General features: G+C 47.0%; 1 protein-coding gene across 1 annotated transcript in view; it reads left to right on the top strand.

Annotated features, from left to right (window-relative positions):
- Positions 1-804: 804 nt before the first annotated feature.
- LOC137522113 (V-set and immunoglobulin domain-containing protein 2-like) overlaps positions 805-24,464 on the top strand; it is a 46,904-nt gene continuing 23,244 nt past the window's right edge. Inside the window, exons 1-4 of the mRNA XM_068242142.1 lie at positions 805-813; positions 2,275-2,479; positions 12,109-12,261; positions 14,836-14,955. Coding sequence (XP_068098243.1) covers positions 805-813; positions 2,275-2,479; positions 12,109-12,261; positions 14,836-14,955 — 487 coding nt within the window. The remainder of the gene's footprint in view (positions 814-2,274; positions 2,480-12,108; positions 12,262-14,835; positions 14,956-24,464) is intronic.

Raw genomic sequence — 24,464 nt, forward strand, 5'->3', positions numbered from 1 at the left:
TTTGTCAAAATGTTTGATAAAAGAGAACTGAAATACCGTATTTTTCACCGTATAAGATGCTCCGGAATATAAAACACACATAGGTTTAGAGGGCAAAAACCAGGGGAAAAAATAATATAAACTAAACCTGGTGCGTCCATATTTCAGGAGTATTTTGTACAGGACCTCCCTCAAATGGTGCCCTCCTGTGTCCCCATGTCTCCACATGTATCCTCCTGTCACCCGCAAGTGTCGTCCTGTCACCCCCAGGTGTCCTTGGTGTCCTGCTGTCACCTTCAGGTTTCCTGCTGTCCCCCCCAAATGTCCTCCTTTCACCCCTATGTATCATTCCTGTCTCCCCATGTGTCCTCCTATCACCCCCAAGTGCCGTCCTGTCACCCCCAAGTGTCCCCGTCACCCCAGGTGTCCTCCTGTGACCCCCAGGTGTCCTCCTGTCACCCCCAAGTGTCCTCCTGTCACCCCAAGTGTCATTCCTGTCACCCCATGTGCCATTCCTGTCACCCACAGGTGTCCTGCTTTCTCCTCTATGTGTCCTTTTGTCACACCCATGTGTCCTTCTGTCTCGTCCATGTGTCCTCCTGTCACCCCAAGTGTCCTCCTGTCACCCCAAGTGTCCTCCTGTCACCCCAAGTGTCCTCCTGTCACCCCAAGTGTCCTCCTATCACTCCAAGTGTCCTCCTCTATCCCCCAAGTGCCTCCTCCACTCTATGTTTTCTGCTGTGGCTGAGTCCACCTAGCTTGTCGCTACCCCTCCTTGTGTTGCCAGGCACTAGAGGAAGCCACACAGGGAAGCCAGATGTCTAGATGGAGGAGGTAAGCTTCTGGCGCTGCCGCTTCTCACATGGGGGGGGACCAGGGGACACAAGGAGGGGGTAGAGACAAGCGAGAGGGGGGGGGGGACTCAGCCACAGAGGAACACAGGCAAGGCAGGGAATCCCAGATGATGGCAGGTCAGTGGTTCGTATCGGCAGGCGTCCGTAAGTCAGGTATTCCCTGCCTTTGCCGTATAAGATGCAGGGACTTTTTCTCCCCATTTTTGGGGGAGAAAAAGTGCGTCTTATACGGCGGAAAAAATGGTAGACAGAAAGCATCAGGCAAATGCTTCAAAGCCTAGTAACATATGGGGTTGTATTAAAAAAAAAAGAAGAAGAATAACTTGCTCTACAGAGTGTTTAGCATAGCAATTAGGGCTCATTCACACTAGTCAGTGAGTTGAAATGCATGAAAATGCATGAATAAAAACTCATGAATGGTTGTGAATGGGTTTGTGAGTTGCTGTGGATTTCCATGCATTTCCATGAGTTTTATCTCCCGACCAGTTGAAATGCACTGCACAGAAACTCCCTGTTGTAGTGTGAATGATAAAATGAAAGTCTATGGATTTTTATATTCCCATGAAAAATGCACTCTATGTGCAGTGAATCAAAACTCACTGCAACTCACTGAGGCCTCGATTCATTAAGCATTACCGCATTCGGTAATGCTGAAAACAGCTGAGTTTATAGAGCATTTAGTAAAATATCAATTCATCAAGGCTGTTACCATATGGCAAGCTGAAATTACTGAGCAGTGAGGTAAATTATCGACTTGTACGCTAAATGCCTCAACACATATCAGTAAATGTCAATTAATCAAGGTCTCCTCCGTTGAAAACCAGCTTCGAATGCCTTCCATGTGACAGGAGCAGAGAGCCAATAGGAACAGCCTCTGTCTCCTGCAAGTCCCTATGATCGAAAGCCTTCTCCGGCGGGTCCAGCTTTCTACCCCCCAGGCAGCAAGCATAGAGAAAAGAACAAAACAGGCTTCCCCTGCGACCCTTTGGCCGTTTAAGCCCTTAGGTTCCTGTTTGAAGATGCAGAGGAGCTAGTGGGGAAATCACCTAAGAATGGCATGTGTAATGTCTCCTGGAAGTTCTTCTAAGCTGTAGCAGTTAAATCAAATGTTAATAAAGACTAATGGTCAGATTCAGAGCAAGCAAAGGCAGTACAACAAACATGTACATCTAAAGGGATGTTGGGATGCCTCTTACTATTGTAATGCTGTCTCTGCACGGAGAACAGAGACAAATACACACTCTTCTGCTGTTACTGGACAGGTATTTTCCCGACACGTTTTTTTCTTATTATCATACAGTCTTTGATGAATTGAAGGCTCAGTGTGAATGAGCCCTTAGTACTCGGGACAGTGTCCTTTTCTTATAATGTTACATAGCGCATCCTGAAAATGCTTCTGTCTTCCTGCCATTTTTACTTATTTGTTTTTCACATTCTGCAGATTTATTACTACTCAGGTTCGTCTTATAAACCAGGATCACAGGCGGATAGACTGAACGTTGTCCAAAGTCCTCCAACCTCTGGAATAGCATCTATTCAACTAAGTAATATCGCCTGGTCTGATAATGGCTCCTATGTCTGCGAGGTCAATAATCCCCCGGATTTCTCTGGCACTGGCTCTGGTGTGGTGCAGCTAATGGTTCTGGGTAAGATGGGGAAAAACCATGAAGTACAGTAACAAGAAAAAAATAAAAGTCATGTGTATAGTTATACAAGCTAATTCGCACCCTTTAGGGCATAGTTCAGCTCACTAAAACACTGAGAGATATGGGTACAGAAAGGGATGATGTAGGTCTGATGTAGGTCTTAGGCACAGAGGTGTATGAAGTATAATTAAGTAAGAGGCATAGAGAGCACTGAAGTATGAGATGATAGGCATGGATATGGATGAAAAGCAATGAGATATGAGATGCAGAGAAAGTTGAGTTATGGTATGGTACAGTGTATGAATAGGAAATGATGAGATATCGGTTATAGAGTGTGATGCTAAAGGCAGAGCCAGGATAACACCATCTTGTGCCGTGTGGATGCCATCTAGGGTAATAACATTGCTGTGTGTATATTTGCATAGTACTTCCTATGCTTTTAGGTGTCGAGTGCAGACACCTAGGGGTGCTCGGATACCCCTTTTTAAAATTCGAATTGATTCGGATCCAGATACCCAGATATCCGGATCCGAATCGGATATCCGAAACCGAACTTTTTGGTATCCGAGTAAACTCGAATATCCGAACCCAAAATCTGTCCGGATTCGGATAGAAAACCGAAAGTAACCGGAAAATGGCTTAAAAAGCTACCCTATGATCCTGTGATAGAGGCTGCAAAATCGTTAGTGCCATGGCGAAACCGTGACACAAAAAATGGGCGTGGTCATACAGTGAGTGGGCGTGGCCATGGTTGGGGCCAAATATACATGAACTTAGCAGCGATGTAAGCTACAGATAACGGGCCTGCCCATCAAAATATTGGATGGAGTCCCCTGTCCTTTATTTAGATCATTTACAATCAGTATAGGCATAGATCAAAGATGTATACACACATACAATTTTGATTGGTCAATCACTGACCAATTTTACCACCCCCATGCAGTAAGTGGGCCAACAGACAATGCATTTGATGAACAGAGCTAAAATTGGCTAATCGAAATTGTATGTGTGTACCAGGCTTTACAGCTAATACTGTACATACAGCTGGTTTAAAATCAGTAAAGGCACAGAGTAACATCTTATACTGTACACACTGGAGGTAGATCAGCACACAGTGCAGGCACTAGAGAACAGCTTATACTGTACATACTGTAGGCAGCAGAGATCAGCACACTACAGCTAGCACACCCAAAAATATGAGGGTTACGTTGTGCGGTGCGCTACACGCGCCCGACGAAAAATGGATGTGGCCATGGACCAGAATGTGTGTGTTGTCACGGGTGGAGAAAAATTTACATGAACCTAGCAATGGTGGGACATTAGATTAGGACAGTGGTGGTGAACCTTTTGGAGGCCGAGTGCCCAAACTGCAACCCAAAAGTCACTTATCTATCACAAAGTGGCAGCAGCAATTTAAACTAAATACTGTACAAACGTTTTAACTCATACATGAACATTATGGAAAATCCAAGTTGAAAATAAACTGTGAAGATAAATAATTTTATCCGGTTTATCAGAATCAGAATCAGTTTATTTCGCCAAGCATGACTGGGTCATGCCCAGAATTGGGTTTGGCACAACAGAGAACTCAGCGACACAACAAAATAAAAATACAAAATAAAAGGCAACACAAAAGGCAACAACAGAGACATTGATAGCAACCATGACATCTAGCACCCAAGTAAAAAAAAAAAAAAAAAAAAAAAAAAAAAAAAACAACAGTAGATGGATGACGCATTACAGTAAAAACACAATAGTGCACGTAAAATGTACCCTGAGATAGGTGTAGCTTAGCGGAGTAGGGCACTAATAGGGACACGGGTGGCAGGGTAAAACAGCAAACACTGTATGATCTGACTACTGGCCTGACGGAGGGAGCCAGTGAATGGAATTCATGAGTTTAACAGCAGCAGGGAAGAAGGAGTTCCTGTGCCTAGCTGTCTTGGTGGGAATGGTCTGTAGCCTTCTGCCAGATGGGAGCACATTAAAGTAACGGTGGCCTGAGTGTGAGCGGTCATTTGCGATCCTTTGTGCTTTGGAACGCAGTCTGGAGTTGTAGAAGAGGTCAAGCGAAGGGAGTGGTTTCCCAATGATTCTCTCCGCCGACCTGATGACCCTTTGGAGCTTGTATTTGTCCCTGTTTGAGGATCCAGCATACCACACCAGGATGGAGGTGCAGATGACAGATTCTATGGTGGCAGAGTAGAAGTTAGACATAAGCTCCTGTGCCATCCCAAACTTCCTCAGCTGGCGAAGGAAGAAGAGCCTCCATGCCTTCAATGAAGATTGGGGGTGGGGTGGGGGCCTGCTTCCTGAAGTCAACAACCATCTCAACGTTTTTGGCTGTGTTGAGGACCATCCTGTTTCCCTTGCACCAGTGGCAAATTCTGTCGACTTGTTGACGATCGCACATCAATCCATCCTACTTCTGAAAAAATGTATTCATTTTTTTTAGAACCTCCCAGTTTTATTTTCTGTTTTAAAAAGCTAAAAAAGTAGGTTTACATTTTTATCACTTTTTGCACAGAAATCCTGGGGAAATTGAACGCCAGGGAGGTTAATGCTATTGTCTCATATGATGATGATTCAGCTTTTCCCATAGTCTCGCAGTTAGCAATCATGTGACCCCCAACAAGACAAATTCAGCAATCATGAGGCCCCCAACATTACAAATTCAGCAATCGTGAGGCCCCCAACAAGACAAATTCAGCAAACATGAGGCCCCCAACAAATCATGAGGCCCCCAACAAGACAAATTCAGCAGTCATGAGGCACATAAATAGACAGCATTTCACATAAATAGGCAGATTGCCCCCTCAATATGGTAGACACCTCTCACCTGCCTTCTGAATTCTCCTTTACTGGCTGCTGTGCCTGGCAATACTGTTTTTGGCTGGATTGGGGATGATGTGTGGGCTGAAAGGCCTGGCAGTGATGCTGTGGCCTGGCTGGCGGTGATGCTGTGCCCGGTTTGACTGGCGGTGATGCTGTGGCCGATGCTGTGGCTGGGTTGGCTGGATGTGATGCTGTGACCTGGCTAGCGGTAATGCTGGGCTGTGCTTGGCTGGTGGTGCTGTGGCCTTTTTGACAGTGATTCTGGGCTGGCTGGCCTGGATAGTTTAGGTAGTGACAGGTGCCCCCTAGTTAAGGTAGCGCCAGGAGTCCCCCAGTTTAGGTAGGTACAGGAGCACCCCAGTTCAGGCAGTGACAGGAGCCCCCCAGCTCATTTAGGGACAGGAGCCCCCAGTGTATGCAGTGACAGGTGCCCCCTAGTTCAGGTAGTGACAGGGACCCCCCAGCGTATGTAGTGACAGGAGCCCCCAGTTTAGGTAGAGACAGGAGCCCCCCCAGTTTAGGTAGTGACAGGGACACCCAGGTTAGGTAGTGACAGGGACACCCAGTTAGTTAGTGACAGGCTCCCCCCTTACCTTGACAGCGAGCGTGAGTCCCGGCCAGGGGCATAACTAGGAATCGCTGCCCCCCCCCCCCTGCAGGAATTCTGAGCGGCCCCCCGGGCCCGCTCAGGGCCGTTTTTGGGGGCTGGAGGGGTCGCAGCATGAGGGGAGAGCTTGGTAGCACGTTGGTGGGGAGAGGAGATGGTCCCCCCCCTCCCTCACCTCGGGCTCTACCCTCTGCGCTCCCCTCCAGCATTGAATAGTGGGTATGCAGGCGACGGGGCAGCGGCAGATACATACCTTCGTTGCGTTCCACGGATGTTCCTCTCTCTAGCTTTTTATGCGACTTCCTGTATAAACAGGAAGTAGCGTCAGACACTAGAGGGAGAAACATCCGCGCTGGAATGATTTTTAAAAGATGCTGCAGAAACGAAGATTGAGGCAGAGGAGATCAGCGTGCACGGAGGGCTGTGAGCGCTGCAAGGAGATGATTCAGCGGCTTTTAATTGTGTGCCTGCTGCCTGCAGACATGCCGGGTGAAGGGAGAGAGGTGACCTGCTAATGTAGCAGTGTGCACGGAGGGCTGTGAGCACTGCAATGGGAAGATTCAGCTGCTTTTAATTGTCATCCACTGCCTAATTTAAAGCTTACATGTCGGGTGAATGGACAGAGGGAGCTGTTGCAGCGAATGTAGCAACTTGTAGGCAGTGCAGTGCTATGCACACATGCTGCTAAATTAACCGCACAGCTACCACTGTCCATTCACCCGACATGTAAGCTTTAGATTAGGCAGTGAATGACAATTAAAAGCCGCTGAATATTCCCATTGCAGTGCTCACAGCCCTCCGTGCACGCTGCTACATTAGCGGGTCACCTCTCTCACTTCTCCTGGCATGTCTGCAGGCAGTGGACACACAATTAAGAGCAGCTGAATCCTCTCCTTGCTGATAGACAGAAGATAGGAAGACGCAGCCACGGAATCCCATCTGCATGACGGGGAACGTGGTGACGTCACTGTGCACGGCCGCGCACATGTGAACCGCAACCATGCAGAAGTTGAGACGCAAGATAGGGGAAGTCAGATGACAGGAAGTGGAGGGCGGAATGGGTTTAAGAGGGGTAGATATCCTTACAACCTCACCTTCTGGAGAAGTGACAGGGTCACGGAACGCGTGAGGGGGCACAGAGAGGCAGCGGGTCCACAGAGTTTGAAGGACTGGGTAAGAATCTTACATTTAGCGGCTTTACTATAGATGCGCTTGGTACCTCGGAGGGTGCGCTTAAATATTTCTGATAGCCCATATTATTTTGCCAGTACTCCAGACAACTATATGTACTGTGACATTATATATTATTTATGTGGTTTACGCTGGTTGATCTGTGCTCTGCATGGTTTTACATGTTTTTATTGGTTGCTGGGATAAGTCCCTAATAAACATAATTGACTATTACTCTTGGTAGTATGTGAACAGGTGCAGTGACTGGTATATAATATAACACTGCGTGCGCTCACGTAGGTAGGTGCACTGAACAGGTAGATATGCAGTGATTGGTATTACAAATGTGCAGCTGCCACACACACAGGTACCGTGCACAGGTACATCGGCTGACTGGTATATAATATAACACTGCTTGCGGTCACGTAGGTAGGTGCACTACTGAATAGGTATGCAGGGATTGGTATTACAAATGTGCAGCTGTCACACACACAGGTAGTCACTGAATGTGCTGGGCCAGGCAGTGGCACAGTAGGAATTACTAAGGGGCCAAGGTCCAGCAGCTGCGACTGACTGACAGGGCTGTATATGCAACACAAGTGTCTGTGGGACACACACACACACACACACACACACACACACACACACACACACACACACACACACACACAAAAATAGATCACAAGAACAACATTAGCTCTCAAAAGAGCTGTTGAGGAGTGCTTTTTAGCAATAGGTATCAGCAAGGAGCAAGCTAACAAGCCTAACACAAGAGCCTAACTAAGCTTTCCCTATGTCAGCAGGTTCTCTCCCTTCTCTAATTACTGCAGCCTAGGGATGATCGAAGAGAGCTAATTCCGTTCCGCTGGAATTTACAGATTCCGCCAGCGCTAAATTCCATCGCTATGACATTTCCTTGGAATTCCGCATTCCGGCGGAAAAATTAAAGTAATGCAAACAAAACCTTGTTTATGCTAAATGGTAGCCCATGGAACCTGCTGGCTGTTCCCCCGGTCATTTTTTTTTTTCCAGCAGGAGGTGTCACTTAAGCCATAGGACCTAATGGTGGCCTCCTCCACCCTCCTCCACCCTCGTCTTGTCTTCCAGGGATTTGTAGGATGTCAAAAGCCAGCTCACATACATTAGCCAGGAATCAAACCCAGGTCAACTGCTTGGAAGGCAGCTATGCTCACCACTATACCACCAACACTACGTGCTGAAGCCAGCCTAGCATGTACCATTGTGATATACCCAAGAGAAAAATGAACTTGCTTAGGGATTTGTAGGATGTCAAAAGCAAGCTCACATACATTGGCCAAGAATCGAACCCGGGTCAACTGCTTGGAAGGCAGCTATGCTCACCACTATACCACCAACACTACATCCTGAAGCCAGCCTAGCATGTACCATTGTGATATACCCAAGAGAAAAATGAGCTTGCTTAGGGATTTGTAGGATGTCAAAAGCAAGCTCACATACATTGGCCAGGAATCGAACCCGGGTCAACTGCTTGGAAGGCAGCTATGCTCACCACTATACCACCAACACTACATCCTGAAGCCAGCCTAGCATGTACCATTGTGATATACCCAAGAGAAAAATGAGCTTGCTTAGGGATTTGTAGGATGTCAAAAGCAAGCTCACATACATTGGCCAGGAATCGAACCCAGGACAACTGCTTGGAAGGCAGCTATGCTCGGGCAGTTTTCTTTGATGGGACGGAGCTTAGCTTCTAAGCAGCTAAAAATTAGGCTTTGGTAAGATAAACAAAGTTCTGATGCTGTGAACCTGTTAAAGAAACACCAAGCCTTTTCAGTGCTGCTGAGTAGAATTTTAGTCTGAAGGCTCACTTTAATTGAACCTTTCTACCTAATGCTTAAAACTAATCCCCCTCCTAGAGCCTAAAATGAGCTCCATACCTCATGCCTAAAACTAGTCCCCTCTCCTTATCCCTAATCCTAACCTCCCCCTTGCCTTCTACAAACCTACTTTATATACTATTTGATCAGCTACTTATGTAGCCGATCAGTTATTACTCCCGTATCGGGCACCCTACTCACCATCTGGGCACCTGATTACTGATACTCGGCATTGGAGTCAATTAGACCCCTGGTGAGCCACGCCCCCAACCAAGTATGTGTACCTAGCTTAAAGAGAAACTCCGACCAAGAATTGAACTTTATCCCAACCAGTAGCTGATACCCCCTTTTACATGAGAAATCTATTCCTTTTTACAAACAGACCATCAGGGGGTGCTGTATGACTGATATTGTGGTGAAACCCCTCCCACAATAAAACTCTGAGTACGTACTCCTGGCAGTTTCCTGTCTGTGAACCTTGCTGCATTGTGGGAAATAGCTGTTTACAGCTGTTTCCAACTGCCAAAAAAACCATGCAGCAGCTACATCACCTGCCAACAGTAAAAATGTCACCATGTAATAAATGTCAGAATGTAAATCAGGGATTTAAAAGATTTTACAATGGGCAAACACGGACTAAATCATTTATACATAATTATTGTAAAAATGAAGCACTTTTTTATTACATTATTTTCACTGGAGTTCCTCTTTAAGGCAAAAAGAAAACAAATATAATGAGGTGAGAGGTAAACAGAGGGATGAAGTATCATGAGGTGTGAGACACAGGGGACTGACATATAATGACGTGCGCAGCAAAGAGAAAAATTAAGTATAATGAGGTGTGAGGCGCAAGTAGGACTGAGGTATACTTTGAGAAAATCATTGTAGGATAAGGTATAATGAGCAGGGACAGAGAGAACTAAAGTATAATGAGATGTGAGGCAAATCAAATTATGCTGTTCTGTAGAGAGAGGAAGGGGGTGAACTTATGAACAGCAACTGGTTTCTGAAAGCTCAACTCTCTTTCATCAGGCTAAAAAAGCTATAATCACACCTTCTCTTTTACAAGATGAGGTGGAAGGGAACTCATGATTGTTTCTAATGTGACTGACCTCTGGCTGTACTTGATTGGACAGTCAATCCATGTTGCTATTGTTACTTCTATGTTTGTTTTGGATGAAGATGTTTTATTACTAGAAAATCAATCTCCAACACAATAGCCACAGAAACATGGTTAAACCAGCTGAGTGAATTGTGTGCAGGTAGTGTTGCAGCTTCGGCAGTGCCCACATGACCACAACAAGTATTAAAACACACCAGGGAAAAGGGACGTAACTATCCTGGACCGTGGCCCAGCCCCCACCCTGTAGGGGTGGGCCAGGAGCTAGGGGGCCCACGTACGTTAAATAAAGGCACCTGGAAATGTTGGTGCCCAGTAAGGCCAATTGTAAAATATTGGTATTAAATACGGTAATTTTACTATAAAAGTGTAAAATATCAGTAATAAATACAGATATTTTACTACAGCCAAACCTAGACAAGACAAGACAAGACAAATAACATTTATATTGCGCTTTTCTCCTTGCGGACTCAAAGCGCCAGAGCAGAGCAGCAGCCACTAGGGCGCGCTCTATTGGCAGTAGCAGTGTAAGGGAGACTTGCCAAAGGTCTCCTACTGAATTAGTGCTGGCTTACTGAACAGGCAGAGCCGAGATTTGAACCCTGGTCTCCTGTGTCAGAGGCAGAGCCCTTAACCATTACACCATCAGCCAACTGCCTAACCCTACTCTCACACAGGACCCTCCACCGTGATGCCTAAACCTAATCTCCCCACCCACCCACACTACCACACTACATGCCTAATCCGTAAAACCTAAACACCTTCCTCCGACAGGCACTACTTGCCTCATCCTTAAACCTAACCCACCCCCTTCCCGCACTACCTTTCTAAGGCCCCTATTCCAATTGCGGCATCGCACTGCAGCGGAAAAAAAAACACTAATTCTCAGGCACCACTATAGTGCATAAGATATCAACATTTGGGAACCCAAATTTCCACTCCTGCGCCCAAATCCTTATATTGAACATTTGCACCTATGGCAGCGCCCAAATAGTCCACTTGCCGCGTGCACTCTTTTATTACTGCGCATAGGGGACCCATCCTGTTCCTTATGCAATGCAGGCAGCACAGCAGAAGCAATTATACATTATCTGATCCTTGAGCTGATGGATCGGAGCAGTGACAGTCAGTTAGCAGTTACGTCACAAAGTATTGTGGTAGAGTAGTCAGAAAATGATATATGATATAACTGAGGTATGAGAAATAGATGAGAATGAGTTGTAATGAGATGTTAAGTTAATAATAATAATCTGAATATTTGTATAGCGCTTTTCTCCTGTCTGACTCAAAGCACTCAAGAGCTGCAGCCATTGAGATGTGCTCAAGAGGCCACCATGCAGTGTCTTCCCTTGAACTCCTTACTGAATAGGCACTGACCCTAGCTAGGATTTGAACCCTGGTCCCCCATGTCAACTGCGGTGTCCTTAACCAGTAATCTATCCAGGCACTAGAATCTAGTGTCTAGAAGTTGAGGTATGTACAATGAAATGTGAAGTATACGTTGTGAGGCACCAAGGAAGAAGTGGTATAATGAAGAATAACGAAGTGTGAGGCTGAGATATAGAGGGGAATGAGGAGTGAGGATAAGGTATAAAATGGTAGGAGGTATAAGGAAGTGTGAGGCACAGAAGGGGATACAATATAATGATGTAGGGGGCACAGAATGAGATGAGGTATACTAAATTGTGAGAGTATGTAATAGACCCAGTGTGTAACCGTGTAAAGTAAATGCCTCTAACAATACTATTTGGCATTACATTTAAGTTAGAATAACTGTGGGAAGCAGCCAGTGACCCTGGCAATAGAAAAGGAAAGATATCACAGTATCATGAGGCAGGAGTGACTGACAGAACCTTTTATCTGCTGTCTTTGTACCATTTTTGTACACAGTAGCTTTCAGAGTCTCATGTTGCTGGCAATGAAGCAAGTCTTCTTTTCTTTAAGTAATACATCTTAACTCAAAAATTCTAGCATTCCTTGCCTCGTAAAAAGTTCTCATTCCTCTACCATTACCTCACCCTTTTCTTTTTCTTTTCAGTTCCTCCATCATCACCAACTTGCCAGATTACTGGAACTGCAGTTGTAGGACAAGATGCCACACTGACATGCTCTGCTGTGGCCAACCCAAAGGCCATTTATTCCTGGGCCCTTGAGAATTCAAAGATCCCATTACTTCCTGGAATGATGGAAAGTAAGTAAAGTGACTTATTTTGGCATAAGTCACTTACCATTGGCGTGCTAATCGCTCGTGGTGTATCTTCGATAGCTTCACCAGTGTCTTCTTCCATGTCCTTTGGTGAATTTGCTTGATTTGTTTTTGTATAATATTGCAAAGTGACTGGGACCAGTCTTGATGCCATTCTCGTTCCCTGAAAGAAATCGCAAAGTACTGTACAATCGTCCAAAGATTGCATAGTAAAATCACAAGCGGATTTTAATTGCATTTTGTGGTTGCACCTCTGAACCAGCCCTTAGAGACCTTTTCCACTGGGCACATTCTAATAGGAAAATTGCAGTGGCATTGCGTTGCCCTTTTTCCACTTCAGCAATCAGGATCAGGGCCGGGCCGAGGCATAGGCTGGAGAGGCTCAAGCCTCAGGGCGCAGTGTAGGAGGGGGGGCGCACAATTCATTCAGCTGTCATTCCTAATTGTGTATGAAGCAGAAAGAAATAAGAAAAGGGGATACATAGCAGTGACTGCAAGCCAGATAACTAGATATTAAGGTGTTGGGGAGGTTGTGGGCCCTGTGGCCCTCTTAGTCTAATAGCAATCAGTGTGTGACGGCTGGGGTGGGAGGGATGGAGGGGTGCACTTTGGTGCCTCAGCCTTGGGTACTGAAGGACCTTGGTACTGCTCTGATCAGGATTGATGCAATTTTACCTACATGCAATCACACTGTTTGCTGTGTTTAGGTTGTAGTCTATAGGAGCGTACAAAAATCAAATAGCAAGCTTGGTACTATGCCATTTTTGTGCAATTCACCTCTGCAGCATAAAGCCCTGCCCCCTCAGCTACCAAAAATCACAATTGCACCATACATAAGGACGATCAGATGAAAAATCATGCCACGGGATACAGATAATTCTGGAACACACTGCAAGTCATAACAGCGCGTTTCTAAACTCAATTATGATTTGCATTGGAAATGGGTTCTCACCACTTTTCCAAGAAATTACACCCAAAGTCTCTATCCCATTGCAAATTGTTTGTGTGTCGTTGCGGCAGAGTACCGTATTTTTCGCCGTATAAGACGCACTTTTTCTTCCCCAAAATTGTTGGGGAAAAGTGGGTGCGTCTTATGCGGCGAAGGTACAGATTTTGGAATGCAGAGGTGCGCAGGGAAGCGGTATATACGTTACCTGCTCCTGCCGCCGCGCTCCTGGCTCCAGTCCTGCTTCGGGATCCTCTTCTCCCATCTACCGCTGTTGCAGCCGCCGAACATCGCTGGCCAGTGAGTCCTAATTAGCCGCGCGGTGATTACGCGGCGCACGTGTGCTGATTGCGTAATCCCTGCGCGGCTAATTAGGACTCACCAGCCAGCGATGTTCTGCGGCTGCAACAGCGGTAGATGGGAGAAGAGGATCCCGAAGCAGGACTGGAGCCAGGAGCGCGGCAGCTGTAGCAGCAGGCATCGGTGGATGGCAGAAGAGGATCCCGAAGCAGGACTGGAGCCAGGAGCGCGGCGGCAGGAGCAGGTAACGTATATACTGTAATTACGCTGCTGGCACAGGGGGATATGGACAGGGGGACATGGCCGGCACAGCGGGACACGGACGGCACAGGGGGACACTGACGGGGAAATGGCTGGCAGGAGGACACTAAGTGGGGGACATGGCTGGCACAGGGACACAGACAGGGGGGCATGGCTGGCACAGGGACACAGACAGGGGGACATGGCTGCCACAGGGACACAGACAGGGGGACATGGCTGCCACAGGGACACAGATAGGGGGACATGGCTGCCACAGGGACACAGACAGGGGGACATGGCTGCCACAGGGACACAGACAGGGGGGCATGGCTGCCACAGGGACACTGACAGGGGGACATGGCTGGCACAGGGACACTGACAGGGGGACATGGCTGGCACAGGGGGACACTGACAGGGGGACATGCCTGGCACAGGGACACTGACGGGGACATGGCTTGCACAGGGGGAGACTGACAGGGGGACATGGCTGCCACAGGGGGACATGGTTGGCACAGAAGGGCATGGTTGGCACAGGAGAACATGACAGGCACAGGAAGAAACAGCAGGCACAGGGGGACACAGGAACAGCCAATCCCTACACTGACCACATAGGGGAACACAGGCAGGCAACATGGGAATAGGCAATCATTACACTGTCCCCTTATGTGGTCAGTGTGATAGTATGTAGAGTAACTGGGGGGTAAAAAGTCCATAAGACGCCCCTGCATCATAGACGCACCAAGGTTTAGTTTTTTCTTCTTTTCCTGATTTTTGCCTTCTAAATCTGGGTGCGTCTTATATGCCGGAGCGTCTTATACGGCGAAAAATACGGGTAATAATTTTTAAAAGAGAGGAGGTCATGTAAATTGATCAATTTTCTTGGTTCCTCATATTGGGTACATTGTGCCTCATAACATCAGTTGACTTTGCTACAAAGTTTTAAAATCCTAGATGCTTATGGAGAAACTAGTGGCTGCTCTTAGTACTAATGATGATTACTGTCCTGCTAAGTACCAGTTGTATACTTTATAATTTCTGTTAAAATTATTTGCTTTGTCTGTTTTCTATTCCAGACCAGATAACAGGATCTCTCCTTCTGACAAATGTGTCACAGGCTATGTCTGGCACTTATCGATGCACGGCGTCCAATGAGCAGGGTCAGTCTACCTGCACGGTGGGCGTAACAGTGTCAAGTAAGGATTCCAAATCAATCTACAGTCCATAATAACCAGTGAGAATGTATTATTCCTGGCTGTGATTTGTGAATGGATGGTCAGTGGTATAGCCGCAGGGGATGCAGAGGTTGCGACTATACTGGGGCCCTTGGACCACAGGGACCATTTAGGGGCCTTTTTTCTCAGCCACAATATTAGCTCTTCAATACGTGCTATTCTGGCAAAGATCACTTCTATATACAGTATGCTTTGAATAGTGCTAATCCTTAACAAACTGTTCCCCTCCTCTGCTTACACCTCTCATACTGTGGATGTCCTTTGCAGGTTTTGTTGTGGCATATGAATTGTTATGCATAGAATTCTTGGGGGGACCAATGTAAAACTTGCACTGGGGCCCAGAGCTCCTTAGCTACGCCACTGTAGATGGTGTTTGAAATCTGATTGTCTCAAGTCTGATACTTTTAATGTCTTTAGTGCTCTTTGTGCTGACATAATGGTAGTTCCACTTTAATACAAAGATGTGTGTGTATATAAATATATGTGTATGTGCGTGTGTATGTGTGCTGTGTGTGTGTGGTGTACACAAACTATTTTGTAACTGAATGTTTTGGAAGAAAGATGCCGGCACCATCAAAAATCTTCTTATGCTCTTTTATTGATCCAAGAACAACGCAGCCATCATGGCAACGTTTCAGAGAACACTTCTCCTTTGTCAAGCTAAGCCGCGTTGTAATACTGGTAATAATGGTATTACAACGCGGCTTAGCTTGACAAAGGAGAAGTGTTCTCTGAAACGTTGCTATGATGGCTGCGTTGTTCTTGGATCAATAAAAGAGCATAAGAAGATTTTTGATGGTGCCGGCATCTTTCTTCCAAGTATTGAGTTGGCCAGGAGTGCTGCCGGGCCTTGCCAAGGCACATCATCCAGTTACAACAGAGGGGTGCCTTACACATCTTTGCCAGTAACTGAATGTTTTTAAATATATTTTAATTAACTTTGCAGCATGCTATAAAATGTACATGCCCAGATAGCACATATTTGCGTAACACGCACTACACAAGCAATGCACATGTGTTTACAATGCAACCTTCACAAATTGCACTCACAAATGTTTTAATGTTGTTTATTGAATAAACCCCAGTGTGTGGTTTGATAAAAAGAACTTCCCTGAATTCTTATCTATCTGATTGGCACTGTTTCACTGCTTATACTGAAGTGTGCACTGTGCACAAAGCAGGAAGTAAAACTTCACACATCCATCCATTCTCCATGGTGTCCCTAGTTTGAATGCATTGACTCATTCAGTAAACACGTATTTGCACATCTGTTAGCATGATGGAGATATTTATTTTTCAGAGGTCAATAAAATGTATTTTTGTTTTGGATAAAAAGGGGAACAAATTGGATGTTTTTATTGCTGTTCTCATGAGCATTGGAAAGATTTTAACAAAATTCCTGTCATCATTCACATTACAGAAATCTCACGACTAGGGACATAGGCAAAAATAAAACCACTTCCCTAGAATACACAAGTTCTAATCCAAACCATTTTGGTTGGCGTTTTCTTTTTAAACAAGTTTTTGTTTTCTAAGATTTGGCATAATTACCTTGTGTAATATCAGAAATGTAACCCTCCATGCAGGTGCATAAGTACACTCGTATTTTAAAATATTGTAAAACTGTTTACAAGGTTGCAGGTTCTAGAGGGAGAGATGTGAAGTTACTACCTTCCCCTTCTCTGTGATAATTTATAACTCATAGGGCTTGATTCACTAAAGCGTGCTAAGTGTTAGCACGCCAGCGAAAAGCCCCTTAGCATGCGCAAAGTGACTTTGCACGCACTAAAATGTATTCAAAAGGTTGCGCGCAAAGTTTCGTGCTGAACGAAAAATAATATAATGAAAAAAAGAGCTTATTTTTACAATAATTATTTATACCTGATTTAGTCAGTGTTTGCCTATTGTAAAATATTTCCTCTCCCTGATTTACATTCTGAAATGTATCACATGGTGACATTTTTACTGCTGGCAGGTGATCTCTATGGAAGGAGATCAGGGCTGGATTTACAACTCAGGATCCTTTAGGCACAGGCGTTCTGACACCCTAAACTCTGCCCCTTAATGCAGGCCACACCCCCAAGTAAAAAATATTTAAACTCTTATCTCTGCCTCATTTGACTACCTGTCCTTAGAATCTTGCAGAAAACATTTCACCCACAGATCAAATGCAGATAACACGTCACCCACAGATCAAATGCAGATAACATGTTGCCAGGGGCGCCTTTAGCCATTTTGTCACTCCAGGCGAGAAAACCTATGGCGCCTCCCCCAACCCCCCCCTCCCCCATGAAAATCGTAATGCGGCAGTGTTTCACCAGCAAATACACGTACTGCGGAGGTGTTTCACCAGAAAATAATCGTAATGCGGCAGAGTTTCATCAGAAATGACACTTATTGCAGCAGCGTTTCAACAGAAAATACACATAGGCAGGGCTCCACTTTCATGAGGCAAAAAGGGGGACAGAAGGAGGCACAGGGGGATTTAATAAGGCGCACAGAGCGACATAAGAAGGGTCAGAAGAAGTCACAAAGGAGTACAGAAGGAGGCACAAGGGACAAAAGAAGGCACAATGGGCAACAAAAGGATGCACAATGGGGGACAGAATGAGACACAAAGGAGGACAGAAGGAGGCACAGGAGGGCGAAAGGAGGTACACAAAGGGGCAGTGGGCGGTAAAAGGGGACAGAAGAAGGCATGAGGGCCAGAAGGAGGCACAACAAATGACATGAGGGCCAGAAGGAGGCACAGGGGGACTGAAGGAGGCACACGGGGACAGAAGGAGGCACAATGGGGGACAGATTGAGGCACAAAGGTGGACAGATTGAGGCACAGAAGGAAAGAAGGAGACACAGGGGGACTAAAGGAGGCACACAGGGGAAAGGAGGAGGCACGATGGGAGACAGAAAAAAGCACAAGGGGCAGAAGGAGGCACAGGGAAACAGTAGGAGGCGCAAAGGGAAACAGAAGCATGCACAAAGGGGAACAGAAGGATGCACAAAGGAGCTACAAAAGGGTGACAGAATAAGGCAGAGGGGGATGTAAGGAGGCACAGGGAGACAGGAGGCACAGGGGGACAGACAGAGCCAAAGGGAGACAGAAGACACAAAGGGGCACAGGAGACAGGGGACAGAGGAAGACACAGGGTACAGAGGTGGCACATGGGGACTGAAGAGGCACATGGTGACAGAAGGAGGCACATGAGCACAGAAGGAGGCAGAGTGGGACTGAAGGAGGAACAGGGGGGCAGAGATAGCACAAGGTAACTAAGAAAGGCACAAGGGGACAGAAGGAGGCACAGGTGGACAGAAGGAGGCACAGGTGGACAGAAGGAGGCACAGGTGGACAGAAGGAGGCACAGGTGGCACAGGGGGACTGAAAAAGGCACGTGGAGGCAAAAAGGGAGACAGGAGGCATAAAAAGAGACAGAAGGACAAACAGGGGGTCAAACATGCCACAAGGGACTGAAGGAGACACAAGGAGACAGAAGGAGGCACAAAAGGGACAGAAGGAGGCACAAAGGGGGGAAAAAAGGATGTACAAGGCACAGAGGGACACAGTGGCAGCTGCCAGCAACTTACGCTAAGCAGATGCAGCAGAAACAAGTAATAGAACACCCGTGGAGGTGGGGCTTAGTCAAGGGGCCTGGCTTCATACAGTGGGCGTGGCTTAATCCAGCAACATGGCGCCCCCAGGACCAATGGCACTCCAGGCAATGGCCTGTACTGCCTATGCCTAGAGGCGCCCCTGCATGTTGCCCACAGATAAAATGCAGATAACACGTCACCCACAGATAACATGGAGGAAAAACATTTTAGACATTTATTTAGTAAAGGGTTCATTACAGTGGGAGTAATTAAGATGTGAAATGCATTGCCTAAGGAAGTAGTTATGGCAAATTCTACATCTGCATTTAAAAGGGGCTTAGATGCTTTCCTTGCGTTGAAAGACATCCATGCACTGGCGTAACAATAGGGGATGCGACCCCTGCCGTCGCGGGGGGACCCCGGGCCCCCCTAGGGCCTGCTCAGGGACTTTTGGGGGGCAGGAGGGGTTGCAACATAAGAGGAGAGTGTAGCAGATCGGTGAGGAGGGGGGAAATTCCCCCCCCCCCCCCTCACCTCGGGCTCTCCTCTCAGCGCTCCCCCTCCTGCAATCATTGGGGGTGTTCGTGGCAGCAGCGGAGGTGGCGGCAGGATGACTCATTACCTCCTTCTCGCTGGAGCTCTTCCTTCTCTAAGTGCTTCATTCAACTTCCTGTGTAAATAGGAAGTTGCACTTAGAGAACGGAAGAGCTCCGGTGAGAAGGAGGTAATGAGTTATCCTGCCGCCACCGCCGCTGCTGCCACGAACACCCCCAATGATTGCAGGAGGGGGAGCGCTGAGAGGAGAGCCCGAGGTGAGGGAGGGGGGGGGAATTTCCCCCCTCCCCACCGATCTGCCACACTCTCCTCTTATGCTGCGACCCATTCTGCCCCCCAAAAGTCCCTGAGCGGGCTCTGGGGGGGGGGGATTATTTTTTTTGCAGGGGGGCCCGGGGATTTCTAGGTACGCCCCTGCATCCATGGCTATAATTACTAGGTAATGCCCAGTGGTGTTGATCCAGAGATTTTATCTGATTGCCATCTGGAGTTTTTCCCTTTTGGGGCTAATTGTACCATGCCTTGTAAGGGTTTGTTTGCCTTCCTCTGGATCAACAGAGACATGTGAGGGAGCAGGCTGGCTGCAACTCTATTTTCTGGTTGAACTCTATGGACGTATGTCTTTTTTTCAACCAAAATAACTATGTAACATGTCACCCACAGATGAAATGCAGATAACGTCCCGCAGATTAAATGCAGATAACCTGTTGCCCACAGATTAAATGCAGACAACAACATGCCCCCACAGATCAAATGCAGATAACATGTCACTCACAGATCAAATGCAGATAACATGTCCTACAGATTAAAAGCAGATAACGTTGCCCACAGATCACCCAGAGGTCACTGGGGGCTGCTGGGGGTAGGGAGAGGTCACTGGGTGTTGCCTGGGGTGCAGAGAAGACACTGGGTGCTGCTTGGGGTAGAGAGAAGTCTTTGGGTGCTGCTTGGGGTATGGAGAGCTTAATGGATGTTTCTGGGGGTGCAAAGAAGTTACTGGGTGCTGCTGGCAATGCGGAGAGGTCACTGGGTCCTGCGTGGGGTCGGGAGAAGTCACTGGGTGATGCTAGGGGTGTGGAGGTGTCACTGGGTGCTGCTGGTGGTGCAGAGATGTCATTGGGTGCTGCTTGCGGTGCAGAGATGTCACTGGGTGCTACTTGGGGCAAGGAGAGGTCACTGGGTGCTGCTTAGGGTAGGGAGAGGTCACTTGGGGCTAGTAGTGTGGAGAGGTCACTGAGTGCTGCTTGGGGTAGGGAGAGGTCACTGGGTGCTGCTGGTGGTACGGAGAGGTCACTGAGTGCTACTGGGAGTACAAAGATCTCACTGGGTGCTGGTGGTGGTACGGAGAGGAGACTAGATGTCTGGGGGTGCAAAGAAGTAACTGGGTGCGGCTGGCAATGCGGAGAGGTCATTGGGTCCTGCGTTAGGGTAGGGAGAGGTCACTCGGGGCTAGTGGTGCGGAGAGGTCACTGGGTGCTGCTGGTGGTGCGGAGAGGTGACTGGGTGCTGCTTTGGGGTAGGGAAGGGTCACTGAGTGCTACTAGGAGTAGGGAGAGGTCACTGGGTGCTGCTGGTGGAACGGAGAGGTCACTGAGTGCTACTAGGAGTAGGGAGAGGTCACTGGGTGCTGCTTGGTGGTATGGATAGAAGACTAGGTTTCTGGGGGTGCAAAGAAGTTACTGGGTGCTGCTGGCAATGCGGAGAGGTCACTGGGTCCTGCATGGGGTTGGGAGAAGTCACTGGGTGATGCTGGGGGTGTGGAGGTGTTACTGGGTGCTGCTGGTGGAGCAGAGATGTCATTGGGTGCTGCTGGTGGTGCAGAGATGTCACTGGGTGCTACTTGGGGCAAAGAGAGGTCACTGGGTGCTGCTGGTGGTGCGGAGAGGTGACTGGGTGCTGCTTAGGGTAGGGAGAGGTCACTCAGTGCTAGTGCTGCGGAGAGGTCACTGAGTGCTGCTTGGGGTAGGGAGAGGTCACTGGGTGCTGGTGGTGGAGCGGAGAGGTGACTGGGTGCTGCTTGGGTAGTGAAGGGTCACTGAGTGCTACTAGGAGTAGGGAGAGGTCACTGGGTGCTGCTTGTGGTACAGAGAGAAGACTGGGTGTTACTTGGGGTAGGGAGAGGTCACTGGGTGCTGCTGGTGGTGTGGAGAGGTGACTGGGTGCTGCTTGGGGTAGGGAGAGTTCAATGGGTTCTGCTGGTGGTACGTAGAGATCACTGGGTGCTGCTTTGGGTAGGGAGAGGTCACTATGTGCTGTGGAGAGGTGACTGGGTGCTGCTTGGGATAGGGAGAGGTCACTGGATACTGCTGCGGGTGAGGAGATCCCATCTTACCTGCTCCCATGCAGATGCATTGCCAGGTCCTTTTGTTGACAGGCCCTACTTGCACATCTCTAGGATTATCGTAGGTTACATAGTTATTTTGGTTGAAAAAAGACATACGTCCATCGAGTTAATTAAGGCTGTTCTTCACTCCATACCTATGGCACATAGGCAGGGCTTACTTTGGACGGGAGGCGGGGCTTACATGCAGTGTGCTCTTCTTACATTTGGGAGGCGGGGCTTTGCCTGGGACTATAGCTGGTAACATGGGCCTCAAAGGGACCTTACACGGTATGTCTGTCTCTGCTTCTCTCCTTCTGACTGTTGCTCTGTCTTCTTTGCGCTTGGCCCTTGCTCTCCCCAAGCTTATAAGGTGCTTGGCCACCGTGCCTGCAAACTGCACATGTGGCGGAGAGAAGCTAGAGGTTGGTAGAGCCCCAGCAGCAGATTCACAGTGGGATGCAAAAGTTTGGGCAACCTTTGTTAATCGTCATGATTTTTTCCTGTATAAATCGTTGGTGTTTTGATAAAAAATGTCAGTTAAAAATATCATATAGCAGACACACACACAGTGATATTTGAGAAGTGTAATGAAGTTTATTGGATTTACAGAAAGTGTGCAATAATAGTTGAAATAAAATTAGGCAGGTGCATAAATTTGGGCATTTTAGTGATTCCAAAACCTTTAGAACTAATTATTGGAACTCAAATTGGCTTGGTAAGCTCAGTGACACCTGACCTACATTCACAGGTGAATCCAATTATGAGAAAGGATCAATTGTAAGTTCCCCTCCTCTTTTAATTTTCTCTCAAGAGTAGCAACATGGGGGTCTCAAAACAACTCTCAAATGACCTGAAGACAAAAAATTTTCAACATCATGGTTTAGGGGAAGGATACAGAAAGCTGTCTCAGAGATTTCAGCTGTCTGTTTCCACAGTTAGGAACATATTGAGGAAATGGAAGACCACAGGCTCAGTTCAAGTTAAGGCTTGAAGTGGCAGACCAAGAAAAGTCTTGGATAGACAGAACCGACGAATGGTGAGAACAGTCAGTCAAATGCCAGACTAGCACCAAAGACCTACAACATCATTTTTCTGCAGATGGAGTCACTGTGCATCGTTCAACCATTCGGCGCACTTTACACAAGGAGATGCTGTATGCGAGAGTGATGCAGAGGAAGCCTTTTCTCCACCCACAGCACAAACAAAGCCGCTTGAGGTATGCTAAAGCACATTTGGACAAGCCAGTTTCATTTTGGAATAAGGTGGCTGATATTGTGGTGAAACCCCTCCTACAGTGTGATGACAGCACCTAGGTACCGAAATCACACTGTGGGAGCCCTGTTGCATTGTGGGAAATAACAGGTGTTTCTAACTGGCAAAAAAGCAGCATCTCCTTCAGGGCCGGTTTCCCCATAAGGCACTGTAGGCACGTGCCTACAGACGCCATATGTGGGAGGAGCTGGCCCCACAGATATCACCAAGTGCTGCTCTGCTCCTTTCTCCCTCCGATGTAGTCAGGTGTTTGGTGCTGCAGACAGAGTACGCATTGGTCTGCTGCTGGCTGCCTCACTTTACATTGCAAATGACTCATTAGTTGCAACCCTTCTCTGCCTTTAATACACCCAATCCCAAAAGCCAATTACAGTGGGATGCGAAAGTTTGGGAAACCTTGTTATTCGTCATGATTTTCCTGTATAAATCGTTGGTTGTTACGATAAAAAAAAGTCAAATATATCATATAGGAGTGTCACAAGCCCCCTATTGCCCGGACCGCACAATGCCTTCCAATCGGTTTCAGCACACAGACCATGCAATCTGTGGTTGCAATCGGTGCGCATAAACCGCTGGGATTTTGGCAGCAGACAGAACAGAAGGGAGCCTGTGAGTTACGGTAATACAAATTACACACTATTTCAGGGTATAACTGCCACCACCTCTGTTACCATGGGACAGAGGAACCCACTGACTGGTTGACTCTAGACCTGCAAATAGAAAACGGTTAAACACTCTATTTTATCTAGCTATCAACAACAGTAGCGACTCTTCAGAAGCCAGGATTCAGTTTTGTGTTGCTGAATAATAGGTGTAGCCGAACAAATAAATGACGTTAGCGTCGTTTATTAAAAATGCAACATAAATAATTAATATATACAGAAAATAATTAAAATCAACAATTATAGAAACATTAGTAGCGCAGTAAAAACATGAAAAGGGAGAAAATACTTAAGTTTGTTGAAATATGTCCTTTCTGGGAAAACTCGTAAAGTTCCTTTGTTTCAGTTCAGGAGCAAAGTTCAGACAAGATGGCCGCTAACCACATGGTCCTCTGGCTAGCAGCAGCATGCTCTCGTGAAGATGGGATTTGGAGGACTGCCCCTCCCTGTATGCACCCTGGTTTTATGGAGGCTAATTTTGGGGATGGAATAAAGCCAGCCCCCTCCGATTCACAAACCAATCACAGTCCATTCCCTCGGAGAGATATTTAAGTGTAAACTTATAAAACACTGTAATTCAAAACCGATAAATGCCACATTTGCGCTGATAACAGATTAATATTCCTCAGATTATGACAATTCCTATGACAGCAGACTTGATTAGGGTAGAGGGTCCAGTTCCTGAGAAGTTTAATAACTTGGTTGTAGCATACCCCTTGCCCCTCAAGACTGGTATCAAAAGATTCAGTAAGACACTACAAACCCAATGATACAACTCTCATAACTATCTTAGATAATATATTCCATAGATAGGCAAAAAAATCATATACAGCATTCATTTACTCTCTGCTGCTGACAGAGTCAGGCAGCCTGGTCTCATGCTGAGTTTATCCTGTCTCTTCAAAAGGCAGTAACACTTGCCATTTGCTTACTGCTGGAGGGCTTTCACACCTCGGTGTCACTGGCAAGGAAAGGGACTCTTTTGATCCAGTTAATTAACCACACAGGCCTTATCAGAGAGCATACTTGGCTCTCATGAAAAGAACACTGCTAACACCTATGAAGACAAC

The sequence above is a fragment of the Hyperolius riggenbachi genome, chromosome 6, assembly GCF_040937935.1.
Source record: "Hyperolius riggenbachi isolate aHypRig1 chromosome 6, aHypRig1.pri, whole genome shotgun sequence".
Classification (NCBI taxonomy): domain Eukaryota; kingdom Metazoa; phylum Chordata; class Amphibia; order Anura; family Hyperoliidae; genus Hyperolius; species Hyperolius riggenbachi.